At 46.7% G+C, this 22,621-nt stretch overlaps 1 protein-coding gene across 7 annotated transcripts in view; it reads left to right on the top strand.

Moving 5' to 3' along the window:
- Positions 1 to 22,621, top strand: part of SNF4Agamma (SNF4/AMP-activated protein kinase gamma subunit) — a 398,387-nt gene that overhangs the window by 59,144 nt on the left and 316,622 nt on the right. Inside the window, exon 1 of one of the 7 annotated variants that reach the window (XM_050188571.3) lies at positions 16,668 to 16,913. The exons of the other annotated variants lie outside the window; for them this stretch is intronic. Coding sequence (XP_050044528.1) covers positions 16,887 to 16,913 — 27 coding nt within the window. The 5' untranslated portion in view covers positions 16,668 to 16,886. Of the gene's footprint in view, positions 1 to 16,667; positions 16,914 to 22,621 lie in introns of those variants that run through there. 7 annotated transcript variants of the gene reach the window in all.

Raw genomic sequence — 22,621 nt, 5'->3', positions numbered from 1 at the left:
AGTGTTCTAGCAGTTATAAAGAAATCTGCAATAACACCAGCGATTCTTAGAGTATATGGTTATTTCTCTAACGCTTCCTCACACGCCGCCAAGAAATCGCGTGAGCCGACTGTCCCGCCTTGTGGGTACGCGCCACAGCGATTGTCATCGTCATCACGACCTCTTCGCTCTATATTATTATGATGGTGCGCTAGAGTTCGGCAGACCCCATTTTTCTTACGAGGTTGCTCAGCGCTATAAATCGTGACTTGGGCGTTGCAGGGATGCGTTGTCGAATGTGACCCGGTTAATTAGCTCCCCTAGTGGTGAAGTTTGATAAAAAAAGAATATTCCTATGTAGCCTTATAATCAGGCGCGGTAAAATAACAATTGTAAAGATGCTATTTCCGCGCGCGAAAGGGTGGTAGGAGGGAGAAGAGCCAGAGAGTAGACGGAGAGATTCCAAAAAACTCGTTTGAACTTGTTCGACGCGAACACGTTTCCAAACAAGACGGAAAGTATAAAAACGAAAGAAAACGACTGTGATGGCGGCAGTAGCAGCACTTATGCTGCGGGCGCTCGTAAATTAAGCTGCGGAACATTGAGTAGAATTCTCGCGGGTGCACCGGCGCGATAAAAAGTGTGGCCGGCTCCGAGTACTCGCGTGCGCTTTTGTTAACAAGGTCAAACGCCTGCGCCATCATCCAGGGCGCTGTTTAGGGCAACCGCGGCGTTCTTTTCACGGTTAAGAGGCGGCCGCTTTTAAACGACAGCAACGAGTAATGCTAACGTAAACATCAAGTAAATCGCCTTCTTCTCTACCTCCTCCTTGCCTTCATTATTTTTTTAACGCGAGAGTATTCCTTTGTTGTTGTTTTCCTTCTTTTTTGCCTGCTTCTCTTAGCAGTTTTTCGTGCTAACGAGTGATATAATTTTAGACACCGCTCTCGCACACTTTACTCAGTGAGAACGACCTCCTTTTCTCCATTCGAAGTGGGCTGTCTTTAGCAAATAATGCCATGTGTCATATCAGATGAGGCGTAGTAATAAAAGAAGCCGATATAAATGTGCCATCTCGCATCAGGCAGGAAGTCGAGTAATCCTCTAAGATTAGACTCGTTTTAATCCACGTGGCTGCAGTCAGCGTGCTGGTCGTTGCGTAGGCCCGATCGTCTTAGCGAAAGCTCCTGCAAATGTCTTGTGCGTGGGTGAGTCCACAGCAGATGGCGTACAAATGCGTCTCGTGCCGAGCTCGTACAGTTAGGGCTTAAATAACAAAAGCCTCTCTCGTTGCCCTTTACCTGGGAGCATGTAAGAAAGAAAAAAGGAAAAGAAAAAATGGTATCCAATCCGCGATGTGAAGGTAGTTCGACAGCGAAGCTGTAAGCGACAACTAGAACGATTACCCGTTGCGACGTAGAGGATAGAGATGCAAATGAGAGAAAGGCAGGGAGGTTAACCAGACTTAAAATCTCCGGTTTGCTACCCTGCTCTAGGGGAAGGGAAAGGGGAAGTAAAGACGGAAAGAAGAGCGTGACAAAAATAAAAGCGTGAGAAAAAAAATATGAAAAGGGATGAAATGGGGTCATTATAGTCTTTCTAATAGGCCACTGTCACGTAGAAAAGTCAACAAAGCCTTGACCGACTTTTGCTGCGACGACAGTTCACGTCGGCATTCCAAAACTGACTGTTCTGAAAGTGGCCTGTCGTCAAGGCGTGCCAACGTGGTCGCTAGTGACAGCCGGTGCGCGCTGTATTGAGGACAGTGGCAGAGCACGTGTTCGATGGTCTCCTCGCCGCCGCAGTGTCTGCAAGCCGCGCTGTCGTCTATACCGACTCGGAAGGCGAAGGATCTTGTGTAGGCGACACCAAGCCACAGTCGGCAAAGTACTGCTGTTTCTAGTCGAGAGAGTCCAGATGGGGGTCGAAGTCGAAGGGATGGGTCCAGTCGGTGTAGACGTGTATGCTTTAAGCTTGGTGTGTTCCATAAAGTTTTGATGGCTTCATTTGCAAGCACACGAATTTTCGTTGCATCGTCTGTTCTTGAGAATGGAATGGAGTCTTGCAAACCCTCCTCATGTGCAGATCGTGCTGCTGCGTCGGCAAGTTCATTGCCCATTATGCCACAGTGGCTTGGAATCCACTGCAACGTGATGTCGTGTCCTTGCTCGACGAGGTGGTGAAGCAGCAGTCTGATTTCTAGAACTAGTTGTTCGTGGGGTCCTCGGCGTAAGGCAGAAACCAAACAATGAAGTGCAGCCTTGGAGTCAGTGAACACGCTCCATTTCTTGGGTATTTCGTCAGAAATTACACGAAGGGCACAACGAATAGCAGCAAGCTCCGCGGCAGTCGATGTAGTCTGGTGAGAGAGTCGAATCTTTATGGTGGAAGGTTTTGCAGGAAAGATCACCGATCCTGCAGACCCATTCACCGTGGTTGAAGCGTCAGTATACAGATGATGATGATCGTTGTACGTCTCGTACAGCAAGAGCAGTGAAAGCTGCTTGAGTGCTGGAGACGAGAGTTGGGCTTTTGTTCGTATGCCTGGTACGATTAGTCGAACCTTTGCTTGAGCCAAGCACCATGGTGGAAACGGAACTTTCGCTGGAGCTGTATAACCTGATGGAAGGTATGCACGATAGGGCAGGACAGTTTCACAAAAGGAAGCACGTGGTCGATCCTCTGGCAGTGTGGCTAGATGATGGGCAGGGGCTCGAGCAAGGTGTCTTACGTGTGCTCTGAGTGCTTCCATGACTATATGGGTCTTGGCTGGGAAATCGTGTGCAATCGCAATGGTTTCAGCCGTTGACGAACACCGCGGCAATCCAAGACACACTCTAAGCGCCTGGGCCTGGACGCTTTCGAGTGTACGGATATTACTTCTGCAGGTGTTGGTCAGCACAGGCAAGCTGTATCGCAAATACCCATGAAAGAGCGTCCTGTACAGTTGCATCATTGCATGTACTGAAGTACCCCAGACATTTCCTCCAAGAAACTTAAACACATTAGAGATATCCGTCAGGCGCTTCTTTAGGTAGGCCACATGAGGACTCCAGCAGAGGTCGCGATCAATGATTACTCCTAAGAATCGGTGCGTCCTGACATAAGGAATGTTTTGACCGTCGATAGAGACATCGTATGATCTCATTGGCTTCCGGCTAAACGCGACCAATGCGCATTTTTCTGGCGAGATCTTGAGGCCTTGTTCATTTAAGTAGGCCGATGTTGACGTGGCAGCTTTTTGAAGCCTGGCGCGTACTTGCGGCCGTGTCACACCAGATGCCCACACGCAGATGTCATCGGCATACATTGAAATTTTAACTGTGTTCGGAAGTCGTTCCACGAGACCAATGAGTACAAGGTTGAAAAGCGTGGGACTCAAGACACCACCTTGTGGAACTCCATGGTGCGTATAATATTGCGAGGTTGGGCCAGCTTCAGTGTTAAGAAATATAGACCGCCTATGTAAATAACTGCGAGTCCAACGATATAATGGACCGCCTAGGCCCACCGATTCCAATGCTTCAAGTATGGCGTCATGAAGAACGTTGTCGTAGGCTCCCTTTATATCTAAGAACATTGCGACAGATAACCTCTTACACGTCTTTTGGTGTTGAACATAGGTTACCAGATCGATAACGTTGTCGATAGAACATCGGTGACGTCGAAAACCAGCCATGGCGTCCGGGTAGATTTCGTAATGTTCAAGATACCACTCAAGTCTGGCGAGGATCATTCGCTCCATTACCTTCCCAACGCAACTTGCCAGCGCAATTGGTCGGTATGAAGTAATCTCTAAGGGAGACTTGCCAGGCTTAAGAAGCGGTACCAGGCGGCTGAGCTTCCAATCTTGAGGAACTTTGCCCTCTTGCCAGGACACGTTATAGATATGAAGGTGTGCACTTCGTGCCCGTTCACCAAGGTGACATAGCATGCGGTAAGATATGTCATCCGGACCAGGCGACGACGACCGATTACATAGGGCGAGCGCCGCGTCAAGCTCTTGCGTCGTGAAAGGCAGATCCATGCGTGAATCGCGTGAATCTGGAATACGGTTCAATGTAAGCGAACCTGTGCGAGTTGGCTGGCCCGCAATCATAGCACAGAAGTCTTCCGCCACATCAATGTCTTGTCGGCGCTGGAACAGTGCTAGGGCCTTAAACGGGAAACGCTGTTCCGGAACAGAACGTAGACCTCGCACAGTTCTCCATATTTGAGATAGCGGTTTGCGTGGATCTAGCGACGCACAAAATTTCGACCAACGCTGAGCCTCAAGTTTATCCATGCGGCGTTGTATCTTCTTTTGCATTCGCCTGGCTGTTCTGAGATCCTGAATTGACTTAGTGCGTCGATATCTCCTTTCGGCACGACGGCGAATCGCACGAAGCCGCTCCAATTCCAGGTCGAATTCAGAATACCTTGGAGAACACGTAAGTGTGCGCGTGGCCGTCTGTGCCGTTTTCTTAATAGCTTGTTGAAGTCCACAAGAGAGGCCTTTGTGACAAGCGTCCTCAATCTGGAATTTAAAGACAGACCAATCTATTCTTCGTATCGTGGTGAACGTATACGTGTTGGACATTCCCTTGATCTTGAGGTAAGTGGGGATGTGGTCACTTCCGTGCGTTTCAATGTCCAAAAACCACTTAACATGTGTGGCGAGGCGGTGGGAGACGAAAGTCAAATCGAGGCAGCTGCTGTACATTATTCCCCGCAGAAATGTTGGACTCGCGTCATTCAGCAGGTAGAGACCATTGTTGGAAGCTAATGAAGCTAGTCGTCTTCCCGTCGTGTTAACCTTTGAGCTTCCCCAAATGGTATGGTGAGCGTTGAAATCCCCGGTGATAATCCATGGACCAGGTTGTGTTTTCAAGATGTCTTCTAGTCTTTTGGTGTCAAATCGACTTGATGGAGACAGATACACCCCCAAGAGTGCAAAGGTGACTTTCCTATTTTTAACAGTCATGCACACATACTGATTGTCGTCATGATGTTGCACCGGTTGGACGACGTAAGTGAGTTCACGGCGAATAAACTCGACCACCTTGCTACTTTTGATGTCGCTTGATGAGAATATTGTCTCGTAGCCGGATAGTCTCATTGGATGGGATAATCTTGGTTCACAGATGACAATGATTGGAAAGCGGTTAGTGAGAACAAATTGACGAAAATCGGCGATGCGAGATCTTAGACCTCTCGCGTTCCACTGAAGGATCGACGCTTCTCTGACCTCCTTACGATATGACTTGTGATTGTCAGTCATTGCTTCACTCAAGGCTTGCTAGGACGGGGCTCAGCGCGTCGAGCACTTGTAGTCCACTACGAGCAGATGGAGTGTCAATGCTCGTCAGCATGGCCCTGATGACATTCACAATGGATCGCAGCACCGGCATCACTTGGCAGTCGACTGTTGAAGCCTCACCGACAGAAGCGGGCTTCGATGGGAGCATCAAGCGTGGAGGCTCCTTAGAAGACTGAGAGCCTGCAAGCGCCGGCCACTCTTCCACGGGGGCAGCATTTCCCGTCTGAGGCCTCCTTGTGCTCTCGGGCGTTCTATATGAAGATGATGGCGTTGGCGCAAGCGGCGCACGAGCTCCACCCTGTCTTGAGCGTTTCCGTCGATGACGACGTCGACGCCGGATCTTTTCTGAGGCTTCTCTATGGGTTGAGTTATCCCTCACCATTTGCTTCAGAACTTCGAACTCTTTTTTGATTCTCGGGCATTCTTTAGACGTCGCTTCATGGGTGCCTTCACAGTTGCCACACCTAAAGTTTGTGGCACGGCAGACATCTACCGTGTGTGACTCCGCGCACCGGGGGCATATTGGGGAGTTTGCGCAGGCGCCCTTAACATGTCCGATCTTAAAGCATTTGTGGCATTGAAGCGGCTTTGGGATAAACCGTCGTACGACATGTCGGAAGTGACCGACCTTTACGTGCGAAGGGATGGAATCCCCCTTGAACACAATCTTCACACAACGGCTGTTGCCCAGTCGGCATACGTGCGTGATGACCATTCCTTCGTATGCCGGTTTGATCAGAATTGGCAGGTCCGAGTTCGAAATAGCCAAGTCAACATCGTAGATCACACCTGCAGTGCAGGCCCCATCCATAGGTATGACCGATCGTACTTTTATGTTGCCCAAATCTGTTATCTGTCGTAGCGTCTCCAGCGTGGTTCCACGGGTTGTGTCGACAGCTAGAACATTCTTTCGTGTGTTCAGCCGGACTTCCTTGATTTCGTTTGGCGCCTTTCCCTCAAGAAAAACAGAGAGAGCTTGCCTGTTCAATACTCGAAGGTTGACAGAAGAATCCACTGGCATGAAGAGGATGATGTGCGGCCAGCGTTCACTACCTGCCTGCATGGTTGACGTACTCGCTGGTGACGACGCCTTGAGAAGCCTCCTTTTAGCCCTTCGGCTCCTCACCGACACGAAGCTGTCATCAGATGAGTCGTCACCTGTGATTGAGTAGACCTCTGTGTCTTCGCTGGTGCTGGACCAGGTGCCTCGTTTCCTTGAGGAACTTGTTAATGCAGTGATCTTGCCAGACGGGCCGGCAATAGGCTCTGCATCCATGGCCACAGGAGTAGGAGTCTCTTTTGAGCGGTCACTGGTGGTTGACCAGGTGCCTTGACTCATAGAAGAGATTGCCGTTGCAGACTTCTGGCAGCACGGGCCTGCGGAACGTTCCGCGTCCATCGCCTCAAGCCAGGACGCGGAAAATGCCCCAGAGACTGATGAAAATTTCACGAAAACTGGCTAGCTGGGACAGATGCGTTCTAGCACTCACATGCACTGTACCTAATTATTAGTCCGGGACGTTTCGACGGCCCGCGACTTGGCTTGCGCCGCTACATATTTCGTGCACAAGCAACGCAGATCTGTCGCCAGGTGGGCTCTTCTTTTACGTACGAAAGTGTAGTGACATCACTCCCGGCCGCGTATGCTGCGGTCAAGCTGCCGTCGCCGCGGCAGCTAGCGCAACAGTAATCTTTACCGGGAAACGTATGCGGGGAGCGCTGCGTGCTTCGCATTACACTGTGGGCGCAGGAGCGCCTTATCATCAATTATGTGCTTCGGGTGCTTGTTTGAGCTTGGTGTTTATTGAAACGTATGCTGTCCTATATGTTGTATGCGTGATTCCAAAGAATGTATGTACTGTTTGCTTCACTTTGCTGAGTGCATGTAGCGTCAGACTTACGGGCTATGACCCGTTGCATTTGGGGTTAAGAGCCACAGATGATGATAGTTTTCTGTCGACGTTGCGCCACGAAGGAGAAATCCCGGGAACCTAGCCATAGACAGCTTCGCTGTAATAATGTTTCCACTTCCCAGTGCAGCGCGGTTGATGTGACCTCTTTGAGAGACAGTTAACCGCGCGCTGCAGTTTACTCGACTTTTCTGTCCCCAAACCAAGAACCCCGCTCGCCGCGTTGTGGTTATCGTGGTCGCGGGTTTGGTTACTGACCGCGACTCTTACGGTGACGGAATGCAAGACATGTCCGTGTACTTAGGTTCGTGTGAACGTTAAAGAAACAGAGATGGTCACGAGTTCTGCACTACAGCGACGTCCTTCGCAGCCTAATGTACAGCTTAGGCACGTAATAATATCCCGCTCACTGCATGTTGATCTGTCCTCGTTGAATTTCGCTAACCGCGCATTGCCTGTATTTCCACGCCTCCTACTCCTCCTTCCCTGAACCAATTTTACTATTGGTTGTCCTTGTGGCTTCAAAACACGGCTCATACACGCGGCAGGTATGAGCCATGCGGTCGGCCACTCGAAACTAGATGGAAACTTAACACAACGAGGACAAGTGAAGAAACTAGACAATCAAGAAAGGAAACATTAGAAGGCGAAATTACAGCAGAATTTTGGCTGGGCATACTTGACAAAGAAAAAAAAAAATTTCACCGCCATCGCCATCTCTATAGCAGTGCAACCTTCCGGACGCTTCGATTAACTTATGGAAAGCTGCTATAGTGGTCCTACACTCTTAGAACGGTAACGTTCAATAAAGGGGCATATTCTCAAATTTGTACACTTATTGATAGAAATTCTACAGTAACCTTTACTCGAGTAACCTTTAATAAAGGGGCATATATTTGAGCACCTAAAAACCAGAAATAATATTGTAACCTTTACCCAAGTAACGTTTAATACAGGGGCATACTCTCACAATTTCGTGCACCTATAAATTAAAAGGTATATAGTAACCTTTAGTATAGGTACATGTAGTATTTTTGTATTGCAACATTTCGCATAAGCATACAGTCTTGCAACTCTTCACCCGCGCGTCATTCTGCGCATGCCCATGAATATAGGACAACTGACTCTTCGGCCATCCGTCAAACTTCGCCGCAATGCACTAGCCCAACTCACTGAGCAGCACTTAAAAAAAGTTCTATTTCAAAAGTTTGGGCGAATTTCAACAACTTTCAGTTAGCAGTGTCAGGACGATACTGTCTTGAAAATGTGGAAACAACGACTAAAGGCCGTAAAAGCGTATGTTATCAGAATATATATATATATATATATATATATATATATATATATATATATATATATATATATATATATATATATATCCTTTGGACGTAGGTAACGGAAAGTTCTTGAACTTCGGGTGACCTTGTGAAATACTATTTTTTTTAAGCGTTGCTCAATGAGTTACGTTAGTGCACTGCAGCGAACTTGAATGGATGGCCGATGGAGGCATGTACAAAATTCAAGGGCATGCGCTGAAGGACGCGCGGGTGAAGACGTGCAAGACTTTATGCCTATACGAAAGATCACAAAAAAAGTTCATGAAAATGGCCGGAGGGGCTATGTGCAAGATTCTTGTACATGGCTCTGTATAAACTTAATAAGTATGCAGGTCTTAAGACAAAATGACATTTTATTGCTGTGAAAGCTTCATAGCGACGACAGAAATCAGAATTTGCGCGATAGACAACACAATTAGTTAGGGTCAATATTTTACTAATTAGCTTCTTTTCATTTCTTTAGGAGACATGTGATAGCATATTGAAGGCAGCCAGTACTCAAAGCATACCAATTTGCCATAGATTGTGCCTTGCACGAGTTTCCAGCAATTGGAAGTCACCATCTGCAGTGAAGTGCGCTGCTGTTTCATGTATTGTTTCTGCACGCCCTGCAACAACGTTCTGTACATAAATATTTCAACTGGAACAGCAATACATTTTATGGCATGTTTGCAGTATGTTTTCCTGAGAATATTCTGCGGCAGAATACTTCCTGCAACCGGATGTGGAGTGCTGATTGAACAGTTCTGCCGTTAACACAATTGGTTATTTACACGATAATATGTCAAGTAGTGTTAATGCTCGTACTAACGATTATTGCGGAAATTCTGTTTCGATTGCTATAAGTTGTTCAGCAGATATCAACATTTCAACTCAAATTTTCTATTTTGGTATTCAAAGACGGTCCGGACCACAGCGTATAAGTCACCTTTGCCGCCTTGCTATTTTTTTCAGCGCAGGTCATTTACACAAGGCAGCTTGCATGCAGCAATTGATATAGAAGGCACGATGCATCATAAAAGTTGTACCTTTTGAATTTTTTGCTGCGGTTCATGTTGAAAGAGAGCTTTCTGCAAACAGTATGATGAAGTCATCACATTATTGCGAGACTTCAAATAATTATCCTTTGCAGAACTGGAAAGTACATCTGGAAAGGTGACACATTTCAGAATCACTACGCATTTCTGCATGCTACATTGCCTGTATCAAAACGAAATTTATGGAGGTACGAGGCGGCAACACCCACATTATGGAAATGATGTTTGTAGCACCATCGAGAAGAGCTGACACAAAACATTTAATGAAAATTTCATGATCACTTTATTTGCATATACAAAACCAGGTAACTCGAAGTTTTCGCTTCACAGGCAAAAATACATCTTGCCTTGCTCTGTTCTTTTTTTTTCCTTCATGGCCATGAAGCAACAATGAAAAGAGCTTCGAGCACAGCGCTGCGCTGCGTGACAGCACACATTTCTACAGCAGCTCCAGGAATTATATTATGCGAATAAGCATAAATGTTGAAAGTTCGTGTACAGTGTGTGTAAATACAAATGCATACAAGTTTTAGACTACCATAAGGAAGGCGATCTCATCCCTGTTGAGAGCACATTGCAATCATGTATGTTTGCGGCCAATATGTCAGTTGTTAATTCTCCGATCTCCTTGCTGGGCAATGCAGCCTACAAGGACAGAATAGTAATCTCAGTTTAGGTCGCACTGCAAACAGCTATTAACATGTAATGAAAGAGACATAAACCGCAAATAGATGAAATATTACCACAGAACAAATAATTAAACACGCAAAATTTGAGTGTGCTGTCTAGGAAATTTGGGTAACAATAAAAATCCAAGATTAATTAAAATATTAATCAATCCAAACCAACTAATGCAAATTAATTCCCCGTCGGTTCGTACTCCACTACAGTACAAAAAAACCGCAAGTATGTGACAGTTTAACAGTAAAAACGGAATATCAAGTGATTGCAAACTGAAATATGGCAATTAATATTCTTTGATTAAGGGTAATTTAACTATCCTTAATTAAATAATATTAATTGCCGTAAGTGATTGAACAAGAAGCATTGCGTACCTAGGCCACATGTATTGCTGTCTTCGGCATTCGTTACAGCAGCAACAACATAAGCGATGCTCACCACTCTCACGTAAGCGAAGTATTTTTACCATTGGTCCATCGGCAATGCGGCTGCTTGCAGCGGCCACGCAGCGCGCCAAACATGTCGCCGCTCCACGGCGGCATGGCTTCTTTTCAGCGGCTCGCGCACCTTTAGGAGTCTTTTTGATAACTGCATGTAACGCGTCACGATCGACTCAGACTCACTATATCTATACATGCTTGGTAAACGCACGCCACCAAATCGCAGAGCATTAAAACGTGATTAAAGCGATGAAACAAAGCATGACACGGCCGTTACAAAATGACCGCATCGGCGATATACTCTTCCCGGCATGCTTCTAGAGAGCTACACAACGCAGATGGGATATGACTGCGCTCATGTTTGGCTGAAGCTGAAGCGCGTTTGATTATGGCATCCATCTATAGAGCGCAACTAAAAATAATCAAGCTACTGTTCCGTCAAAGTGTCACGTAACCGTACACCAAGATTCTAACATTCCATAGTTTAAAGATTTTGCTGTTCGTCTCTATTTGCATATTTTCTCTCTGCTCATTTGCCGACCGGCATTGTGTCCTCATACCGTGAGCGCCCGTTCATCTCTCTACGAGACCTTACTGGAGCGGCTGTCGCCCGCCCGCTGTCATGTGAATGTAGCGGTGTATTTCTCGCGTGTTTTCGAGCGGACAAAAGTGACGTGTGTCTGGCGTTCTCTTAGGAACTCGACATTTGCTGCATTTTAGGAATTATGCATTGAATTGACTTATGCATGCCTCTTATGCATTGGAAAGGAAAAAAAAAAAAAAAAACTCAGCGGCATATTACATTCCGTTGCAGTGTACAGTAACTCTTATTACAAAGCAGCTTTCTTTCCTACAGAATAGTTATTGGGCCTGCTTGACGTTTTATTCTGTCGGTCGTCGATCTTTTACAGTATTCCAGCGTGCGCCCGCGTGCGCCCTTCACTGTGTGACCTGCTGTCAAAGGTTGTCATGTGCCAGAAGAAGATATAACAAACGCGACTAAACATTCATGTACAAGGAAATTAAAAAAAAAAAAAATGTTCGGTAAAAATGTATATTCAATCGCCATAATGCATCCACATTTATTTATTGTGCACGTAGGTTTTATACCACAGCCTAAATTCCTGCAATGGTAGCGGGGGGCTTTCCACCCCACTGAACCGTAGTTATAATTTATGCCACAGCATCGTTGGCCACAATATTCTCCGATGTGTGTTCAATGTTTCTGTGGCTTGCTTTTACATTATAACGACACGTATGCAGTATAAATCATTCGCCACTGCATTGCTGCTGGTTGACTTGAGCATGCGCTCGTGCAAGATTTAAACGTTCTTTTTATATTGCGAAAACGAACATTCCGACTGGCACCAATAACATATTAATTTAGTCGAACCTGCCTCCGTCCGGCGGCCGCACACCATATTTAACATGTTAGTGCCGGCTGGACGCCTCATATCAGCATCGCAATGCGACAGAGTAATCAGCAAACTTCCAATACACGCAATAGATTCCCTGAGCCACGAATGACGATTTATTTTTTAAAATATAAGTTACAACCTAAAGGCTACGAGGCATTTGGCGTTGCAGTAATCTTTAAGGTAGCAGCAACGGAGATTAACAAAAACACAATCATCAAGTTGGTTTAGTAATCTAGTAACCTTTATGTAATAGATTACTTGTAACTAAAGGTTAACCTAAACGTTAGCGTTCTAAGAATGTGGTACTGAGCTGACGCGCACCAAATGACGATAGGCTTGATTTCGACAACGTTGAACGTTAGTTGGAAATAAGCAAAACATTATGCGGAGAAAGCGGCAGCAGGAAAAAAAAAAAAAAAAAGAAAAGTTCTTCAGTTTCGTTACGAAAGGAAGAAATTAGTATAGGGAGATCAGATCTACGAAAGCAAAAATGTGGACGCGGAACTCCCTATACAACGGAGGCTCGATAATGTCAGTTCACATTGTTGTGAAAGGCGTTCGCTCGTGTTCTACGAAAATTGTAGGTGTTGGAAATCATATTACGACCCTTAAGCTTGTTTCTCTTCGGCGCCCCTTTATGGCCAGTCGCGCTATGTTTCTATTTTTGGCGCGAAGGCGCTCCTTGCCAGGTTCTCCAATCCATCCCCGTTGAAATTCGAGAGGAAGTTCGGGGAGACGCAGCAAAGAAGCGCATTAAGGCGAAGAAAAATAAACGAGGGAACTCTGCGAAGTCTGTGCAGGGGCTCAAACAGAATGTTTCGCGAGGCCCAGAAAGAGCAGTAAAGTTAATTTTCGTCCTATCAGAACGTCGACAAGACAGAGCCTGCGAAGATATTTTGCTGTCTTTATATATGTATATATGCGTTTGAGGAGCCTCCATCGCGAGGCGGTGCTTGTGGTCGGCGGTTTTACGTGCTCCAAAAGGGTGCTGCAGGACCTCGCGCATCGGGCAAGTGGGTCGTATCGAAAAGTGCGCAATAAAAACTGGCCTGCTTCACCGCCTCCGGCACAGGGCTGCCGCATGTCTGCGCCGCGTCGGGGCAACGCCAGCTGAGGGCTGTAAAGTGCCTTATTACCGCCGTTGATGCGGCCGCCCTGCATATGCCGCGAGTTACGTACTACATGCATTCTGGCTGCAGCTGTGCAGCCGCAGATAGCGTAAACAGAGGCAATATGGGGTTTAGAGATCTCGACCTGTGCCGAAGCGTGCAGCGAACGCACCGGCCGTATGCTATAATGTTATCGATACATGGAAATTGAGGCTGTATCTTCTCCGCCCAAACGATGTACTAATTGGGTGAATGTGAACTGTGCTAGCATGAGCCGTCGAGTTGTTCTTTCGCCGGAAAAAGAATCGTCACATCGAACGCACTTATTGGAATGTGTGTTGAGCTACCTATAGCGCTATACCCTCTTTCAAACCTTCAAAAACTAATTTTAACCCTTGCAGCTAATACACCATAGACATCGACGCTGTATACGGCAGTTCCTAAACTCTTTAGAAGGCCTATATAGGGAGCTAACTTGCAACTGTCCGTAACTTACCTCGTGGGGTGTCACCCGTGCTCTTGGGACAAAGGAGCGACAACACAGTAGTGCAAATAATCGCAAGGACATTTATTGCGCCTTTTGTACACCAATCTACATATCCAGCCGAATTATTACCGAAAGAACATGCCGATGGGCGCGCGACAAATCGAGGAAGTCCGACTCGTTCGCGTGTACGGTCGTGCGAACGGTGGCGCGTTCGAACGATAGTGTTCGTTCATTACTGTGTCCTGCTCCTAGGCCTCACGAGGCGGTCTCGCAGAAACATTGATGGAAGCATGGCCAGAAGCATGGACGCGCTGAACGTGAGCGCCGCCTGCCGAACTCAAGCCAAGCCAGTTAGGGGAGGGGTTTCCTTTGTAGCAATTGCTACGATTGGGTGGATGTCTCATTTTCCCTTAATTAAAAACTCCTAATTGTCATAGCATTGGCATGCGCGCAGCAGGTGGCGTTTTATAATAGGGTAGGGAGATCAGCGTCACTGACACGCTGTTTAATTTTCGTGTGGGTTCAGGGCTGCCCACAGCCAAATTACCGCACGCCGTAGTACCTACGACGATTTTTGTGAAGTTGTTGTTGAATACATGACTGTCGCGCTTCAATTTCGCAAATGCAATATTGTCTCTAAAATTTGTTTACAGGAGCCTACCTGAGAAATTCGACATCAATCCGAGCATATCTTGATGTGTTCTTACTGTTTGTACCGTCGACCATTTTTGGTGCCATGTTTCGGTTGCGCCGACGCCGACAGATTTTCGCCTAATGGGACATAAAATGCTTTCGCAATAAAAGGTATAAATGATAACATAACATTGAGTTGTCTTCTTTTTTTTCCTTACCACGCGTATATAAAATTGATTAGGAATTTTGTTATCGTAGAATGAATCAAACTGCCTGTCGTGTTAATTAAAAAGCGTTTTTTTCTTTCCGAACGTTTGTTCCCTCGTGACGTAGTCGCGCTTCAATCGCCCCATGACCACCCTTGCTGATGTCGGTGACAATTTGTTCTGAGCCACTTCGCGCCCGAAGCCTCGCGACCTGCTTGGATCGACCTTGCGAAAGCTGTGAAAGAGCTTCGCCTTTAAAAACCAACTCTGCCCTGGTGATATCTACAGAAGTCACTTTGTTGGCTAAACAGTTCTCTTCATTCTATTCTTTTCCTCTCTGTAGCGCTTGTTCCCGCTGAGCGTATCGGAGTCTATCAGCTAGTATCTCCCACAGATGAAAACTCTTGGCTCGTTATTTGCCTTTCGAACTGAAAGCCTCTGTCATGTCAATTAATACTACTTAATGGTGAAATGGTCTGGCCTCCGTCTCACTCTTTGACTAGTATTTAATACCGTACACGGTTCACCTGGAATCTCATGCAGTTTGTAAACGTTATATTTGCGTCGTCAAGAGTGTAATGCGCAAGTATTTGCGCCGTTCGTGCTGCTCAATGTCGCGTTGCAGTTACAGTGACGAACCGCAAACAATACCATTTAGTGCGAATAAGGAATCTGACTATTTATTGGGAGAACTTGTGTTCAGAAAGAAAAGTAACACAAAAAATGACAACGATAGTGGCTTGGAACGGTTTTCGAATCAATTGCTGGTGCTCGCCTACGTTGGACACTGTACACCGCTATTCGCGATACGAGGTCTGTGATCAGACACGCCTCGTTTGTCAGACATTGGAGACAACGTTCAAGAATTTCGTGTACGGTCTTGCGCCAGGCTAGAACTTGGTAGAAGTTATTTACTGTATCTTCAGATACTGCAGACTTTAATGGGGATATTGCAAAAACATGGGAAAACAAAGCGCGCCCGAACACGCACACACACACACGCATGATAATATTCGAAAAATTTCTCTACTTTACGTCCAAGATTGTATCTAATCGAGCTATCAACGTGCAAAGTACAGGTAGTAGTAATTTCGTGTTGTCTTTGTAATGAAGCGCGCATCTTCGCTATAGCGCCGGCGGAGATGTATATGCGCACGCGGGCGCGTCCTCCTTGGGCGACGCGAGCTGTTTTCGGCTCCAGAGAAAGCAACTGCGTCGCCTTTCGTGCATGATCACTGGCTGAGCGCGCGAAAACATCTCCGGAGGTCGGGGTCGCTCTGGCGGCGAGAGGAAGGAGACCCTGTGGGAGAGCGCCCGCCGGTGCCCTGGCGACGTCACAGTTCTATCGCTCAACATCCGAGTGCCCGCCGCTCTCTAATGCGCCTGCCCGCGGCTTCCGCTCCAGGCATTCTGGCGCTGGCGTCGCAAGCGCCAATATCCCTCAGCATCTTAATGACGCCAGCTGGGAAACTACCTCTGCTTGCAAATGTCGGTTGTTGGGCACTTTTTGCGCCGCCTATCATTCACATAACAAAAAGTATCTATAGCTGAGTTGTCACATTTGGCGCATGTTTTAGTTGATTCGGTACATAGCAGGTGTCGCGACAATACGTGAACACCAAACGTAAAGGTTTGTCTGATTAAGATGTGTTATCCGTGATACGATTTAAAACAGGGAGGCTTTGAAACAATTGTGCGGCGCGCGTTTAAACTGGGTCAGTCAGCGTGGCGCATTTCAAAGCCAACGTGTTAAACCGGCAAACGGCACCGAACAAATATTACAGCACCCTGCGTGCTCTCGTCCGGTTTGAAGCTTGGCGCAGCGAGCGCAGCCTCTCCGACCACGGTATAACCTGTCCGGCCGTACGACCGTGTTTTTCTTTGTCTAGCTACGCAGTTCGTCCGTTCGTGCGTTACCGCCAGCGCCACGCGGGGAAGCTTACGGGAGCTAGAGAGGAAATCCGGCCGTCACGCCATAATTTAACCACCGTAAACGAACCAGGTGCCGTCGGGGGAGCGCACGGAGTTTGCGACTGCGTCTGCTACGAGCGCGTCGCTATCATCATCACCACCGTTTCCCTCGTTGGCGCCAGCAGCGGTTTCGCTTCCCCCCTCGGCTCGAACTCCACTGGGGAAGTGTCTGTGTGTGCGTGTGCCGTACTCGTTCTCCGTTCCCTCGCTCCCGCGGTTCGCCCCCGGTGCCGCTGGCGGGCGGGCCGACGTGCGCGCGTGCGTGCGTCTGTGCTGTGCGCGAGGAGCGCTGCCTTGGCTCCGGCCAGAGAGCTCCGAGAGTCTGAAAACATCGTTCGGTGCCAGCGCCGGGCAGCGCGTCTTCCAAGCAGGCCCGGAGATGATAGCCATGGAAGCGCCGCTAAAGGTAAATGGTGTGCGCACGCGATTCCGCCCGCGGGACCGCGTGTGGTCGCCGAGTCCACCCTCTCGCCTGCGACCGGTCGCATGTGTCGCTGGCCTCTCGGTCCCCTCGGCGGCACGCGGTGTCCGCGCTCGCACGCATGGTCGTCGCCCGCGCCGCCCGCAGAGAGGTCGACGTCCTCGACGAACCGATCGCGGCTCCGCTGTCGGGCTTGATGACGGAGCGGTGCTGGAAGAAAGAATCCCGATTGTTTCCTCGTTTGCTTTCTTGTTTTCGCTACGCGCATGTTCGTGTCGTCGGTCGCTAGTCTTTTTAGCGAGACGAGTGCCTTTGCAGCTGCGCGCGCGCGTGCCTGCGTCGGCGCGAGTTTGTGCGGGTTCCCCGGATGCGACCGAATCAGAGCACGGCTGCGGGTCACAGTTATAGCGCTTTCACAGCTGCTCGAAAAGCTGTGATCATTCGTACCAGACCCCTGATTCACGTACACATTTTTTTTTTTCTTTTCTTAAGGCTCTTTTGTTTGAAACACCGAAGTGGAATGGGGTTTCCCGTGAATACTGACTCGTGAGTTCTGCTGCTGCCTTCCGTGGCACACACCGGCTAAACATGTTTTTAAAAACTGTGAAAAAAAAAGTAAGAAAGAATAACAAATAACCGGAAGCCATTTGAGATGCTCTTGTTCAATATCTCAGACCGCGTGGATTTCCAGCGAGCGTCTGTTGCGCATTATGCGGAATCAGAGCTTATAATTGCGGAAAAGGAACGCTTCCGAGGAGTTTGCTTTCGTAACATTGGTCGCAGCAGTCCCGGAAATTAGCGCGCCTATCGCGTTTCGCATGTACGTTCAAACAAAACGAACCATCAGGAAATTGACAGAAACGTTTAAGTCCTTGATATCCTCATCAATGTTGGAGCCGTACAAAGAGGGAGGCAGCGGGCATTCAAAGCGTTGGGAAATTTCTTGCCGCAACTTTTACTGCGGATATGGGTGTTCCAATTAGCGAGTTGTTTCTGCGAAGACCTCAAGTAATTTTTAAGATTGCTTGTAGCAGACAGCAATATTCTACTCTTTGAGGTGGTCTGCTTGAAGAGGCAGGCATATTACTTGCACGAAAAATTGAAAAGCATAATCGACTAATTAAAAAAATGCATGAATTAAGTGTTAAACTAATTACTTTACGGCACATAAATTACCGTTTTATGCATTAAAGCACGAACGTAACTGGCCCGCCTATGTATTTCTTCGCAAAGTTCTGGAATTAATATCTCTGAACTGATGTCATCCTGAGAATTGGTTCTACTTGAATCCGCCTTGCGATCTTTTTTTCCTGTCTACAATTTGTAAATTACAACATGTGCTGTTGGCGAATTAGTTAGAACTGAATTAGTGAACTTTGTTAATTAGTCGGTTATGAATTTCGATTTATCGTGTAAATAATGTCCGCCTGTTTTAGCAGTGCACATCAAAGACTAGCATCGGCTATCTGCCAACCGTGATTTTTAAAAGTTACTCAGTCTTTGCAGAAACACCCCGGCCGTATGTCGCTTTACAGTTCAAACCCCTTTTGTAAAGTTACGGCAGAACGCCAAGAAACGTAACGATCGTACGGCCAAGTGTTGTAGATCATTGGTGGGATTAATACCAGTTCGCAAGGAGGCGAACGAAGAAAAAAAAAAAAGAAACAGTGTCAGTAAGATTTTTCCTCAGTGCCCCACTTAAATGTAAACGCAAGTTGAGGAGGCGAATCCTCGTTCAGTAATCCTCTTAGTCGTCTGCCCGCCGGCAGGAGAGCAGCGTAAACACGCGAGTAGTCTATTGTGCTACAGTGTCGCGGCTCTTTAATATAATCAGGGGTCATATAGGGGCGTCGCATCCGTAGCGAGCCGCCTTTCTCTGTGTAGCGAACTATGGAAGCTCGCCTTCCTGACTGGCTGAAACCGGCTGGACTTGTTCGACGACTTTTCTTTGCTGAAAAAAAAAGTTAAAAAAAAAGACGATACGAAAAAGAAAAGGCAAATAAATGCACAGCGCGTCTCAATGATTTGCAACGGGCGAATACGGTTAAAGCCCCGTTTAATAGAGGTGCGCGAATATCACTTTTTTTTCGAATACGAGTATAGTAAGTATCGAATATCGAATGGTCAAGTGCAGACACACATATTTATAGTACGAATATTATGTATCATTAGGTACCACGTTTGCACTGGCTAGCGAAACACGCACACACATCACTATTGTCAATAGCTGAACTGCACGAATAGCCTCTCAATATATTTAGATAGCCTGGTTTAAAACAAGCTTTTCAAGAATGAATGGCTGCTCTATGAATAGACGCTAAATAAGTGCTTGTTAAAGCAAAAAAAAAAAAAGAAAGAGAGAAAATGTTGGACTTGCTTGCCAAAGACACATGCAAAAAGGCCCGTTCCAAGAAAAAAAACATCACTGATTTTAACGTAGAAGATGAAACTGCTGCAGGACTAGACTGCAAAAAACACTAATATTATAGACGGCAAGCAAAAATCGCAGGTTTTAATGTCTGCCGCCGCGAAACCGAAAACATGGCTTGCATTACCCATTTTGTTCCTGCATGGCTTCAAGATATCTTAGTCTTGTTTCACTTCTAATCAATTGCGATACTTTGTTTGGCAGACAGAGAGCAGCAACCAGTCTTCAACAGTCGGTTCTTGCAAAATATTTGGTCGCTTTTGGGTGTTAGAGAATAGCAAATAGTTAATTTTCGATTACAAATAGTGTGTAATATGTATATTTCGTATTCGAAACTTCGAGTATTCTCCCACCCCTACTATTTCACAATGTTGACGGGAACATTTATTGAAATCGAAAGCTTTGTTAAATCGAAAATAGTTAAAACACTCACGCGAATAGCAATATACTTATTCGATAGCAAGAGATCGTAACAGCAGTAATTATTGTTGCCTGCCTACGCGCTTATTGCAGAGCCCGTTGAGCGCGTTTTGTGTTTCTTTATGGGAGCGGCGAACCTTACAAGACCGGTGGCGTCCATCACCTAAACTGAAGCCTGGCATACCCATATGTTCCCCATACTTCAACCATATCTTCCTTCAATACTCAGTTTTATGGGTCGACGGGCGATGGGGGCGGTGTTCCAGCAGCACCTGCACAGAAAGCAGCCGATTATCCAGTTTTTGGAAAGCTTTGGCAAGTTCGTGTCTCTCTGGGATATATCGGGGACAGTGGCACAGCAGGTGGTCGATGTTTTCTTCGGTGCCACATACTTTTGTGCTTATTAGGGACGACGGGATTGTGCGACCATCTGTGTCTATTAGTGCAATTTCTGTAAGACCACACACGTCAGCGGACTCACCGCAATTTTCTTCTTTCCTTCCCTCCTGTCTCTCCCTGTTATCTTTGTTTTCTCCCTTTCCCATTCCCCCGGTGTAGGGTAGCCAACCGGACGTTATTCTGGTTAACCTCCCTGCCTTCTACTTATCTCTTTCCCTCCTCTTCCTCCTTCAATACCCAGTTAAATCGAGCGAGACGTTGTTTTCACTTAGTTGCTTCGAGGACTTCAATTATGAGGCTCTATGAATACCTGCTGGGTAACCGAAATATCTTGCCAAGTTAATTTGCCAAGTTTTGAGAAATCGTGTTTCGTTATATCTAGGTTACGCTGCATAGCGAATAACTGCAGGAGAACTGCCGTTTCGAATCTTTTTTTTTTTTTTTTTTTTTTACTTTCTTATACCTGCGTGTCGTGCCCCGGCAGCGTTTGGAATAGCGCGTGCTCTTAAAGGCTCGCCCACATTGAGAACCACTTCGGCACATGCCGACTCAGTGCCGACCATGCGCGGATGCTGAGTAGGGCGCTTACCGATAGATGGCGTGCGCGTGCCTGTCTTTATCGACGTTTAATTTTTATACTCTGCGCATGCGTGCTAAATCATGCGCCTTTACGAAGGATACGTGCAGCAGCAAGCATTACGCCACCACAGTCTATATACACCATTATTTGTTGCTTTGTTTTGTGCTCGGGGCAAAATGACCAATGTGGTTTTGTTTTCTTTTCACATAAGCGATAGCTGATGACAGGAGATAATCATTGAGACATTTGAGCGAAATCGGAACATTTTGAAAGATTTTTTTGAAAAACGAGTTTTCGACGTCTTGCGATATTCATAGCTTTCCGCCAAAATTTAAGATAAGAGTAGCTCACATAAGAGAGACTAACTACATTTTGGTGCGCGTCTAGCATGTAACAAAGTACGCACGGAAAAAAACATCCCGAGGGAAACTCGCTTTTATAAGATTGATTAAAAAATTGCCAAGAACGACATATTGTGTAGCCTCCTGCCCTGAAGCTAAGTTTGCCATATTGTGTTTGTTGGTTGGGATTGCGCAAACAACTGAATTTATTTAAATTAAGAAAGCTATTAATAAATTATAAGAAGTACGAAAATATAGATAGCTGTAAAAAAATAAAGAGGCTCAGTTCCTATGTAAGCAGGCATCCTGCTATGTCATATAAAGATTGCGTGGAAATAAAAGAAAAGTCGGGACCTTCCTGTGACTTCCTTATCGGGACACACCCGCGGTTGTTCTGTTATATTTTTACATGTTTCTTCAAGCACAAGGCGTACGCAAACGTGCACAGTTGACCGTGCTCCTGAGATGCTACAGTATACATACTTACGCGGCGGTGCTAGCCAATGCACCGTGCACCAATATGACTGCGCACCAATATGAAATGTAACACGTACAGAGGGCTTCTATCCAGCCGCTTGTAAGGTCGGCTTTTATCCCCCGCGTTCTTTATCGTTTTTGGTTGGAATAAAATGTCATTGTGCTGCACACTCTGTTCATGCAGCAGTTCCTGCAAACATGCACTAAAGCGCCGCCTGCTGCTGTCAGCTACCCGTCGTGGTTGTTTAGTGGCTATGGCGTTGGGCTGCTAGGCAGGTGGTCGCGGGATCGAATCCCGGTCACGGCGGCCGCATTCCGACGGGGGCGAAATGCAAGAACACCCGTCTACTTAGATTTAGGTGCACGTTAAGGACGTTGTCCGACTTTCCGGCGTCCTCCACTACGGCGTGCCTCATAATGAGATCGTGTTTTCGGCACGCAAAACCCCATAATTTATTCAATTTAACTGCTACTAGCTATGTATAGCTCTCGTGTAGGGGTGTGCGAATATTCGAAGCTTTCGATTAACGCATCGAATAGTGTCTTCTTCGATTCGGTCTTCGAATCGAATGGTCATTATTCGTAAATGCGAATACTTCTCGAAGATTTCAAAACGCCAACAGCGCCCAAAAGAACTTGCGTAGTGGAGCAGGCTACGTCACTTAGGATAGCCATGCCTTACAGACTGTGCAGCAGTCATTCGCACTTTCTGAAGAGAGCCCTGTGTATGCGTAAAGACTACTTGTTTGCTTCTAATGCTCCATTTGTACTTGTAATAAAAAGCGCTTCATAACGTGCTATATGTAATGACAGAAAGTTGCTAATTTTAAGAATACTGGGATGTGCACATCGTTTTATATTAAATGTGATAACGGCTGTTCATTATTCGATTCGCATTCGATTCGATTCGCTTCTTGCACTATTCGATTCGCATTCGATTCGCATTCGATTCGCTCTCAAAAATCACTATTTGCACAACCCCTATCCTCGTGTTGAAGGATCGAACCCCCCTGGTTGAGCGTTTCAGCCCGGGAATAAGCAACATTAC

The sequence above is a fragment of the Dermacentor andersoni genome, chromosome 2, assembly GCF_023375885.2.
Source record: "Dermacentor andersoni chromosome 2, qqDerAnde1_hic_scaffold, whole genome shotgun sequence".
NCBI lineage: Eukaryota > Metazoa > Arthropoda > Arachnida > Ixodida > Ixodidae > Dermacentor > Dermacentor andersoni.
This window is presented reverse-complemented; position numbering and strand designations above follow the sequence as displayed.